At 37.4% G+C, this 12,413-nt stretch overlaps 1 protein-coding gene across 4 annotated transcripts in view; it reads right to left on the bottom strand.

Annotated features, from left to right (window-relative positions):
• PHIP (PHIP subunit of CUL4-Ring ligase complex) overlaps positions 1–12,413 on the bottom strand; it is a 78,129-nt gene that overhangs the window by 24,546 nt on the left and 41,170 nt on the right. For all 4 annotated transcript variants that reach the window (XM_087718835.1, XM_087718836.1, XM_087718838.1 and 1 more), the window contains exons 18-25: positions 11,037–11,162; positions 10,494–10,671; positions 9,510–9,633; positions 7,388–7,528; positions 5,967–6,043; positions 4,545–4,776; positions 2,590–2,709; positions 138–245 (exon numbers count right to left, since the gene is read on the bottom strand). In XM_087718835.1, the coding sequence (XP_087574961.1) occupies positions 138–245; positions 2,590–2,709; positions 4,545–4,776; positions 5,967–6,043; positions 7,388–7,528; positions 9,510–9,633; positions 10,494–10,671; positions 11,037–11,162 (1,106 nt within the window). The remainder of the gene's footprint in view (positions 1–137; positions 246–2,589; positions 2,710–4,544; positions 4,777–5,966; positions 6,044–7,387; positions 7,529–9,509; positions 9,634–10,493; positions 10,672–11,036; positions 11,163–12,413) is intronic.

The raw sequence follows: 12,413 nt of genomic DNA, 5'->3' as shown, positions 1-12,413 counted from the left end.
AGTTTGACACCCCTGATGTGGGGTATTCATCTGTTAAATATTAGTTCAGTAGAATTTATTCCCAACTAAGAACCTATAAGATCTGAACTTTATATATACAAAGAATGTAAAAAGGAAAGAGCAAGGAGGACACATACCCGTAACTCCATCTTATGCCATGGCTGTTTTTTAGGATTAATGCTGTATATTTTGTTTTTCTTTGCCATTAGAACATAAGCTTCATGACCTTGCCGAAAATAGTAAACCTTCAGAAATTAAATATCACAATTAATGCATGAAATACCTATAAATCTAAAACAACTCTAACTGGAAGTATTCAGCAAAACCAGTTATTTTTCAATCTTTCAATTAAAAGTAGTAACCTGTTGCCAAGTAACTTTTAGAATGTTATAATCCTCCGTAGCATTTTATGAGAATATATTTTAAGATTTGAAGCTTTGTTTAGTTTAGAGTAGCATATTTATGGCACATTTTCATTAATAATATAACATAAAGCAGTTACTATAAATTAACCAAGATTCAATTGTCTGAGAATTTTATACTTACATGGCTTTTACAATGCATTCTGTTTATTAGCATACAAAACATCAGAAATAAAATTATCCTAATGTGTGTGACCACTGATTGATCAGAAGGATTGATTGAGAAGAGCACGTAAAGCCACTGGCACCAACACTGGTAGGAACCCACCCCTGGGGCATACGGATTTACAAATATATCTAATGCAAATGTTTCCAAACTGTAGTATGCACAGGAGTATATATTAGCCATTTCTATAACAACAAACCTATCTAATCAGAAAAGCCAAAATGTCATTTTTTTTCCATCACAAACACAAAATCCAGAAGCAATTTCCAAATAAAAACAAAATTAGATATATTCTCTTCTTTGGATGAGGCAATCAATTTAACCACCTCTACTTTTGTTTTCTTTGTTTTGGAAAGTAACATTTCTCTTTACACTTATTAATCTTTATAGACTGCCATCATTTATATTAGCAAAATTCACTCTATTTTTTAAAATTCTTTTAACCTTAAAAGAAAAACCATTTTTTAAACATCCATTTTAAAACACTAAACTTTTCTTTTAAAACACTTTTAAACCTCTTGGCTCCCTCTTGTGGTCAAAGAATAGATTTTTTTACAAATCAGTTAATTCTGGCCATAAAAATCGGAAAACTTAAACCACTCAAAACAAAACAATCGAATTTCAATTTCTCTCCTTATATTTCACTATCAAAGATACTTTGAAAGTCATAACAACAAAGGGAACTCAGTTTCTTCTTAGTAGTTGAAGAACCTTTGGTCTGGAAGAAACTTCGACTGGTCAGTTGGCCATATTCATTGGAAGTCTCGATAGCTGATATAATTAATTGTGTTTAAAACTTGGAACATTGCCATTTCTCAATATTGTTAATGTTACGGCAAGTTTTTTAAAAGGCACTCATTTTTCAAAGGTGCAGAGCAGTAGTGGGTTCCGGATAGTCGTAAACGGTACTCTGCGATGGGGCTGGGCGTCCTCGGTGGACACACATGCTACGCGCACAGCACAAATGGCCTGTTTGCCTCAAAAAGCAGTAAGGAAAGCGGGCAGGCAGGTAGGCCAAACAGCCCACCATTCTGGTACAGTAGCCGCTACTCCCAGCTACCACCGGTACACCCATACCGGATCGTACCGCCTGGAACCCCACTACTGGTACAGTCTTGCCTAATCAACATGGAAAGTGAGTTGAGTCTCCCTCAGGTCACCACCTCAACTGAAATTACCAGACTTAGCAATGAATGCCTATGGCTCCCTACTATTTCTTACATTCAATAGAAAGCCAACTCAGATTCTCTTTGGAGGAGTACAAAAAACTGCCACCTCCTTCTTGGCAATTCTTCTTATTCATAATTCTTTCTTTAATTTATAGGCAACTTTTTCACTCAAGAAACTTAAGGTAGTTCATTCTGAGATTTCACTTCATTTTCCCCACAAAAGCAATGCTGTCAGATAGTTCAAGCTTAGAGACTGGAACTGGCCCAAGTCACCCAGCCGAGGGTAGACTTGAACCTAGGTTTCCTTGCTCAGAGGTCATGATGCCAACCAAATTATAGTTCTATAATTCTTACTCTCTGTCCAGTATTTGCGGGAAAGATACTCCATGGGATCATCCAACAGACAAAAAAAGTTTTAAAAAAAGATGCAGAATGAAATAAACGAGAGTAAATAAGTAACAGAGGAAGGCAAATGGGGTGGATATAAAAGAAATAGAAAAACCTAAATTAAGTTAAAGAGCAAATACCTAGTTTCCTCTCCAAATGAGAGTACAAAATGAATTAGTGAACAGCTATGTTAACAGTGGCATTAATTCATGACTCTTGTGTTTCAAAAATAGGGGGAGATATAACTATAGTACAAACATTTGTACAAAAAACTTTTTATTTTAAAATGACCATCAAATTCTGCCTTATTTCAGGATTTTTTTAAAAAAATATTCTAAAGTATTTGACAAAGAGAGGGGAAGAGATTCTTACTTGGCCATTTAATAAACTGAAGATGAATGTGCAACTAAAGGTGATGCATAAAAATGAAAGAAAAAGTAAATACCTCATCTCCCATTTGTGGTACAAAAGGGCATCGTCGAGGAACAGGATCTGTAATCCACACTGAAGGAAGCCACTCTTCTAATGTTAAGCCATTTTCGGTTAGTACTCCCATAGCCAACCTCTAAAAGAAATATGCACATATATCTACATTAAACTCTAGGACTTGTTATGCAATTTTAAGGTTTACTTGAGCTTAGCTGTTCTCAAAAGCATTTGAATTCACAGTTTTAGCAATACAGGAATGAACCTCAGATCTGCTTATTTCTCTTTCCTATTCCAATACAGTTTATCAGCTACTCATGTAATGAGAATGAAATGTTTAATTTTTCATTGCAGCCATACTGGAATAGGAAGGTATGCATGAGGCTCATGCATATTAAAGCATCACAATCAATTTTCTATTAGCAAAATAAATAAATATGCCCATCACTTGTGAACTGTGTTAAGTATTTGATAGAAAATGTCAGCATCCTTCATGTTATTTGACTAATACCGTGTTTCCCCGAAAATATGACAGGATCTTTTTTTTTTTTTGCCCCACGAAATATGGCCTTGGGCTTATTATCAGGGAGGGCTTATTGTTTTGGGGTTGCTGGGCGGCTGCTCCCTTGCGAGCGGACTCCCAAAGAGCCGAGCACAGCCTCAGGGGCGAAGCAGCCCTGAGGTAACCATGCTCATGAGCAGCCGCCCGGCAAATCCCCTCTCCAGCCAGGCAGAGTACCATTCACTGACCTAGGGGGTATCACTAAGGCTTGCGAGTGCCCCAAGCCCTTGTGCAGCTCTCCCAGGGCACCACCACCACCCCCCCACCACCACGCTCCGAGCATAACTTCCAAACTCCAAAACTCCACTGCCGAGTCTTCCAGCATTGGCCGCTCTAGGAGTGCTCTCTATGGTGAGCTGGCTGCCGGACGGAGTGTCTTCCGGACAGAGTCTTCAGCAGCTGGCCCACCATAGAGAGCACTCCTTGAGTGGCCAATGCTGGAAGACTCGGCAGCAGAGTTTTGGAGTTTGGAAGTTATGCTCGGAGCATGGCAGCAGTGGGGGTGCCCTGGGAGAGCTGCGCAAGGGCTTGGTGAGGCTGGGGGCGGAACAGGCACTCGTGCAACCCCCCTCTCCAGCCGGGCAGAGCTCCATGCACTGACCTAGGGGGTATCCCGAATGTGCCAAGCCGTGGGAGCTGGGGGGCAGGCAGAGCGCCACGTGGCTTGGTGCCTTAGTGATACCTCATAGGTCAGTGAATGGCGCTCTCTCCGGCTGGAGAGGGGATTTTCTGGGTGGCTGCTCGTGAGCATGGTCACCTCATGGCTGCTTTGCCCCTGAGGCTGTGCCCAGTTCTTCGGAAGCCCACTCGCAAGGGAGCAGCCACCCGGCAACTCCCTCCTCCGGCCAAGCAGAACGCCACTCCCCAACCTAGCAGTATCCTGAAGGCACCAAGCAACATGAGCACCTTTCCCCCTCCAGCTCCCGCGCCTTGGCGCCTTCAGGATACCGCTAAGTCGGTGAGCGGTCTTCTGCCTGGCCGGAGGGGGGGGATTGTCCAGGGGGTTTATTTTCAGGGGTGGGCTTATATCTTAGCCTACTCGAAAAATGTGGCAAGGCGTTAAGTTTCGTATTTTGGGGAAAACACAGTAACTAAGCATTTACTATATTCCTTCTTCTATAAAAAGGACAAGAGTTCACCTTGAGAGAACGACATCAGGGTAAGGGATATATGGAGGAATTTTGCTAGTTCATGAACAGAATAAAAGAGCATATTAGCAAACGCTACACACTTTTCCTCATAGGCAAACTTTGAATCAAAGATCTTGCAAAATGCATATTCCTTAACTTGTAATTTTAATATATTAGCTATCTGGATAATTAAAAGTATAATCACATGCATTTACAGTAGTGAAGAATAAGCATTACTGAAAAGAAGCATTTTAAATTAGTATTTTATAATTATAGTACAACCTTTTGTTTCCTTTCTTTCGGTTTCCTTTTCTTTGGAGATGATGGACCATCTTTATCTTCAATACCTTTTTTCCTTTCTTTTCTGATTTGTTTTTGTCTCTGTTTTTCAGGACCCTCTTCATCTTCTGAACTGCTCTCTACTTTCTTGGTCTTAATTTTAGGAACTTTCTTTGGTGGTTGCAAATTAATTCCAGCATCTGCTGTCCAGTCTGAATAATCACTGGAATAATCACTAGAAGAGAAATAATTAATCAGTACATAGATATGCACTAATGTGCAAATTTAATATCTATCAGAAAAAGTATGTTTCAGTGTGTTACTAAAAAACTAGCTAACCAAACTATGATGAAACAAATAATTTTTGCCTTAATTCTTCTGGAATTAGAATGCATTTAGATGAAAAGCACTAAAACAAATGTTACTTGCAACTTCATATAGAACCATAAAGTATAAATGTAAGCATAAAACGAGGTGGGCCAGAACTAAAATAATCAAAACAAGAATTAGCTAATAATGTTAATTTGATGCTCATAAACTCCTCATTATTATCATTATACTCCCAAGGAGGGAATTTTGAAGTCAGTTTTGTCAAAAAGAAAACATTTTTTTTCATTCAATCTTTATTATGGTCAAAGACCAGCACAAGAAAGGATTAAATTATATGACATGCTGCTTTCTTTGAAGCAAAGATGAACGTGAAAAAACAGGCTGTAATATAGCAGAGAAGACATTTTTCCCTAAAAAAATGTGTTCAAGCCCGCTGTCTGACAAAACAAATGTAAAAAAATTAAAGTAAAAAGAGACACCAGCAAAATTCCACAAACCTTTGTGCAAAGTCCAAATGTTGCTATTTAATAAGTAGTTGCTAGTGTTTCCACTAAAATTAGTTACAGAAGAAATAGGGTGTATATTAAAAAGGGCACCACTTCAATGGTTCTTGAAAACGTTGTGTGGTTTCAGTGTTTCATTCATTCACGAAAGAACGCTGTACACCATTTTTAGTAATGGGCAGTCTGTTTGTATCTCAGGGTTGTTTGAAACATTCTTAAGACATTCTTAACCTGGGAACTGTATTTTTCAATGTGATGAATGAAAACGTAATTACATATCAACACTAAGTCCTAGAGAGAGAGATTTTCAGGAGAGAGTTTAATGGTGGCCCTTTCCCATGTGACAGAAGGTCATTCCAAAGGAGACTCCGATCTTCAAGGTGGACAGAAACGTGGCTGAAAGATCTCTGTACATGTATGTTTTTTTATTTTTTACTGGATTCTTTCTTCCATAAAGGTTTCTTAAACTCCTTGTTTTACATTTTTTTTACTCAAAGTATATTTTATGAATCGGAATAATTAACATATATCTTACCACTTAAATCTCCCATTTAAGTTCAAACAGCATAGTTCCTGATATTCCATCACTTACCTAGAACTGCCATCACTATGCCATGCTTTTCTTTCATCTTCTGATGTTCCACCACTGGCGACAACAATTTCTCCTTCCTAAGAACAATATAATATTTAGGTATTTCTTCTGACATGCTAAGATTTTCTTTAAAAGTAATGAAGTACTTCGCATTTCTTTAATAAATAAACTAAGTACTTTTGATTAAGAATGCAGTTATTCAGTGACTTCATTTCACTCAATTTTAATGCTACTTTGGGTGGCTCACCAAAAAAAAAAAGAAAAAAACCCAGTAAAATTGACCATTGAAAGTTTATTTTTTTAAAAAGTAACCACTAAACAACTTTCTTGAAAAAGAAGATTTAACCAAACACTGTTTCTTTAATTATTACCCACAGACTCACAACAGATAATTAGCTTATATAATTGATTTCCAAAGGTAATTAATATAGAAAAGTTGAAGCAGTTTGGAACTAGAGCATCGGAAAGGCTGTCTTCTTTGGTATAAATCAGGGTATAACATACTGTAAACAGCAAGGGTTTGGTTACAACACAAAACACATAAAATGCCCATTTCAGGAGAAATACTTCTACCCCAGTGGTTCTCAACCTGTGGGTCGGGACAACTTTGGGGGTCGAACGACCCTTTCACAGGGGTCATCTAAGACCATTGGAAAACACATATTTTCAAAAAAATACATAAAATAATTTTATGGTTGGGGGTCACAACATGAGGCAGTGTATTAAAGGGTCGCGACATTAGGAAGGTTGAGACGCACTGTTCTACACCGTCTTTGAACCTGCAGTAGAAGGTTCCACAGCACTGGAATTTTCATATTATCTGTGACTGCTGAGTTCTTTTTTATGTTATTTGATTTTTGCTTCTTTAGTTACAATATTTTTAGTTTAAATCACCATAACTGCCTTGCCACTTATATGATCAATAAATAATTCTCTGCTAAAAGAAGTCAGATTTTCCACGAATGGCATTAGGAAAACAAAGCGTCTCTGAACATTTACTAAAAAGCTCTTCCTGAAAAAGGCAAGTTGCGTTTAACATGTGTAATATATGACTAGATCTAGGAAAAACACTCATTTTTGTATTTAAGAAAGGAATGTCAAGTAACCTGAGAAATTATGAATGATTTCGCATGCAAACAACCTAGGTGCCTAAACTTTCTGTTAATACACCTCCCTGTGACGTAATTTCAATGTGCACACCTTCCCTAAAAGTCCAGACACCAAAATGGGCAATGAAAAGAATACAACAAAGCTTAATTTTAATAGAAACATAAAAAATAAAAATCTTCACGCTTCCCTGGATTCCTTGCAGCTCTCAAAGAGAGGAACATCTCAGCTTGGAAAAGCCCGATCTAACGTATCAGAATTCAATGAATAGTCATGTTCATTTCATTTAAAATGAAACACAATATAACTCTTACCTCTGAGGAACTGCTTCCATTTTCATTGTCTTCATTTGGCCTGACAGTTTCCTCTAAGGCATATCTGGTTCGATAGTTATGTTGGTTGGCCTGTTGCTTTTTCGAATCACCAACATCCAACAAATGATCATGTGAATGGTTCTAGAAACACACAAAATGACCATTAATCAGGACCATGAAAAATCTCTGTGAAACAGTACAGAGGTAGAGCTTATCAGTGGAAATAAAAAAGCTTTAGATAAACTAAGTCTCCTCTTCCTTATACATTCTGACATTAATATTACAATCTGAATGGCTTCTCATTAGAATTCACTAAACAACCTCCAAAAGAGCAAAAATGTAAATATAACATAATAAATATCTGCAAAAATATTTTAAAATACTTATGAGATTAATTCCTTGTACAATTTAAAAAACCACCCTACTAGTCCTTTGGTTGTAGAACGTTTTACAACTTTCTATCGTTTCCAATAGTTTGTCCATTTCTTAAACTTTTCAGTATAAATAAAAATGGAAATGATACTGCAGGTAATTGAAAGGTTTTTTTCTCCAAGCTGACAGCAAAGATGTTTAAATCCTAAAGAGCTATTCAGGATCTTTCATCATTTTTCAGGCTGAAGAACTTGTTAATTAAAAGAAAAGAAAATTCCTGGAACCCCTGATTAAACAGAAAAGTCCTTATGCTAGAAAACTATATTCAACTTTTTCTTCTTTTTGCCCTTGTTCTTTCAGGGGATCTCATCAAGTTCTTACGAACTCTCAGCTCTGTGGATCACAATTTGAAAATCCCCAGCTTCCATTAGTTAACTATAGAGATGCAAACAGTAACACATGAAAAAGGTTTTCATATAGGGCAAGAGGCACCCTCCTACTATAGGTTGTTCTCTCTGAATAACCATTTGTTCAGTCACCTTAATGATGGCACTTAATGAATGAACTGATCCAGCAGTGGGATTTAAAAAAAAATATTACAGGTTCTGTGGGTGTGGCATGGCTTGGCAGGCATGGCATGGGAAGGATACTGAAAAATCTCCATTCCCTCCCCACTCCAGGGGAAGGTTACTGCAAAATCCCCATTTCCTCCCGATCAGCTGGGACTCTGGAGGCAGAGAATAGATGGGGGTGGGGCCAGCCAGAGGTGATATTTACCAGTTTTCCGAAATACTCAAAATTTCTGATACCGGTATTCTAGAATTGGTTGGAACCTGCTGAATACCACCTCTGAACTGATCCTCACAATTATGGCTGTTGTATGCATTTACAAGCAAACCGTGAGCTTCAACTCCCCCCACCCTATCTTCCCGCTATCTCTGCTTTTCGGCTGCGACCTGCACTGTCTTCCTGCCTTCTCCATGGCTAGGTCAGGCAAGCTGCCTTTGGCAGACAAGGCTCTGTCACCCTGCGAGACTTGCCATGTGCTCTCAGGTCTGGATGTACATGGAGGAGGAAACAGGAGGAAGAAGGTCAGTGAGGTGCAGCAGACAGCAGCAATGGAAGAGTGCAGGGCAATCAAAAGGCAGGAGAGGGACCAATAAATAAGCTGGTGGAAAGAGTTGAAGCAGAGTGAGTGCAGCTGGGCAGTGGAGCCTCATCTGCTAAGTGTTGCTCACTGGGCTCAGCTGGGAAGGTAACAGGACTGAGCAGCAATTTGTGCAGAGCAGAAGTTTGAGGTCAAAGCTAGGCACATCCAGACTGTTTGCTTTCAAGCTTATGATACAGGTAATCCTCAATTTACAACCATTCAGTGATCGTTCAAAGACACAGTAGCACTGAAAAAAGTTCCTTATGCCCATTATTCACACTTACAACCACTGCAGCATCCTTATGATCACATGATCAAAATTCAGACGCTTAGTAACTGACTCGTTTATATGACAGTTGCAGTTCATATGATCATCTTTTGCCTAGCAAATCACCTTCTGACTAGCAAAGTCAATGGGGAAGCCAGATTCTCTAATTAACAACTGCAGTGATTCTCTTAACTGTGGCAAGAAAGGTAGTAAAATGGGGCAAAATTCACTTAAAACCTGTCTTGCTTGGCATCAGAAATTTTGGGCTCAATTGTGGTCGTAAGCCAAGGATTACCTGTACTCTACATTCTTGCCAAGAGTACACTGCTTACTTTGGGCAAAGTTGGTATCTTATTTTCTCTAGGAACATGACTTATAATGTGCTTTCTTCTCTCTTCTGCTCTGTATGTTCTTATTTCTTCTTCTCCCTTTGCTGTTCGCCATTCTTCTTGCCTACTGCAGGCCAAAAATTCAAGCAACAAAGTTAATTTAAATGTATTAGAATTAGATGCGTTATTCCAATTTTTGTATCAGGAGCCACACATTTGCATCCCAATCTCCTTGAGAGTACACAGCTTCATAATAATGATATCTACATAAACCAAACAGCAACAAGGGTTGCTTTACAATTCTAAAATATCATATTTTGTGTAATTCTATCTAAATATAAAAACCTGTACATACCCTAAGTAAAGTGGCTATGTAATCCTATCTATAACATTGTAGCACAAAATACATATTGGAGTCCTAAGCTAAACTAATCTTAAAATACCCTTCCTGTTAGTTGAGAGAAAGGGCCTATTAGAAATGAAAATACCAACATGGAAACATAGAAAATATAATCAGGAAAAGAGTAATAGTTACAAGAAAAGATTCAAATACTCAAGATCTAGTATTTGAAGAAAGCTAGAAACAAAATGTGGGTCATGTGATTCTTGCCTTCTTGAGCAAATGAGGTTATTAAGTTTCACCAGAACTATCCTCACACCAAACTGAAAAGAAAAATATATTTGCAGCAATTGCTTTTAACCGAATATATTTGTTATCACTTGTTTGATGAAACTAAGCATAAAGCATACCATGAAATCTAGCATTAATTTTGTGCTTGTTAAACAGAATGCTTATCAAGATTTAAATCTAAGCCCAGAGAGAAAGAAATCAGATGACACAGTTTTCAACATTATGGGAGAATTGAGGAAAGCAGGGGAATCTGCCTGGAAAATTAGAACACTGTGCTGTGTGCCAACATAAATAAAGCATCACTGTTGTTCATAGTGCAAGCTTACAAATACAATACCATTAGATTTATCTATTACCTGGATACTCCTGCTGATAATTCTGGTACCACAACCCTTCGACTCCATGCTACCAGATCCCGTTCTGTTGCCATTTCACTTCTTGGAGCATTGCTATGCATCTGGCGAACTCCTTCAATTTGTCCACTGCGTCTTAATCCTACATTTGGTGGTGAATGTACTTCTGAGGTAGAGTTTACTGAGGATAAATAGAGAGAACAAAACAAAAATGAACATTTTTAAACAATGTATTGATTAACCAAGAGGAAATTTAAAACTATTACTGAATAAAAAATTTTTGTGAACAAATGTCTTAATAAACACACACATATTTTATTATTGAAAAATAATTTAAATTCTATTAATAGGCTAAAATACTATTTCCATGATAAAATCATGTCAATTTAGATCCATGTTTTTCAACCTTGGCAACTTTAAGATATGTGGACTTCAGAATTTCCCAGCATGAATTTGGGAATTGAAGTCTATACATCTTAAAATTGCCAAAGTTGAAAAATACTGTATTAAATTATTAAAGTTAATGAAACAAGGATTTTTTAATACCTCTGCCAATTCTATTTGTATTACTGTTTCCAGCTTCTCCAGACCGACGCTGATCTTGTTCTTGTTGAAGTCTCTGTATCATGCTATCCAAAGGACTAACTTGTTGACTCAAAACTTGATTCAGTCCTATTAAAAGTAGAATTTGGTTAATTTAAAATATATCTTTTACATTTAAAGTGCATGTAGTCCATTACAGTGCATAAAGTCTATAAGAGTTCAACTGTTAAAAACATTTATTTGGAATGAATGTTTTTATCATAATTCTCTTAAAATTATACAATCCATATCAATTCAATTCATGCCCACTAAAATTAACAGCACAGCTTCAACACCTGAATTTGTATCTTTCTTAAGGTCATGCAAACAATGCAACTTGTTTTGTTGCTCATCTATATCAATAAGTAACACATAGATCTTTTTTCTCCTATGTTGGACTAATTCACTTGAGTTCACTAAGACACAATAAACTAGATCTGAGTTTCTGATAGAATTTGTAGTGTAATTGTTCAGATTTTCCACCTGTGAATTATCACAAATGAATAAATGATATGTACTTTCTAATCCTTTATATCTTACACCAAATAGGTTGTTGGAACTGCCTGAAACTGAAGTTCTATGAAACCTTGTCTCAGTAAATGGGATACAAGTCTGTAAACAAAATAAACATTCCTTTTCCATCTTTAAGAAATCAGTACCAATTGTACAAATTAAGCTTGTACACATGTTTATATATTTTAACAAAAAATGGTAATTAATCTTTCAATAACATAGGCTAATTTATATTATTCAACAGGTCCTGATCTAGTGAAAATTGTGAAAAAATATATAAAATAGTTTTAGATACAAATTCACCCATCCACTACTATGTTCATTTTTTCATATGTCAAAATGTTAATGAATCAAGTACTTGTTATTTACACACTGGAGAAAATGAACACTATTCCTTCAAAACTTCCTCTTTAATACCACTAAATTAATACATTAACATCAATTGTATTAATTTTCTCTTTCAAAAACTGTGGAAGAGATTTATGAATAAGAAACTTGTCATTTTTTCAGTGACCCAGTGATAAATACCGTGTTTCCCCCAAAATAAGACATGCCCTGCTAATAAGCCCAATCGGGCTTTTCAGAGCATGCGCCATAATAAGCCCTCCCCTGAAAATAAGCCCGCCCCCAACTATTCGAGCGTATGTGCAACCAGTCCCCGCCATTACCACTGTACCACCTATTAGTACAGCTTGCGGGGCAAAAAGAGGGCCTGCCGCAAAAAGAGTGGCAGGCGAAGAAAAGTGCTTCCACCCCCTGCCCTTCCCTCCCGCGCAAAGAGCACACCGCAAAAAGAGTGGCAGGCCAGCAATCCTATCACCCCCTCCC

The sequence above is a fragment of the Thamnophis sirtalis genome, unplaced genomic scaffold (assembly GCF_051295495.1).
Source record: "Thamnophis sirtalis isolate CommonGarterSnake01/CBP01778 unplaced genomic scaffold, rThaSir2_p1.2 scaffold_6, whole genome shotgun sequence".
Taxonomy (NCBI): domain Eukaryota; kingdom Metazoa; phylum Chordata; class Lepidosauria; order Squamata; family Natricidae; genus Thamnophis; species Thamnophis sirtalis.
The sequence above is the reverse complement of the archived record's forward strand: the minus strand, read 5'-3'. Positions and strand labels throughout refer to the sequence as shown.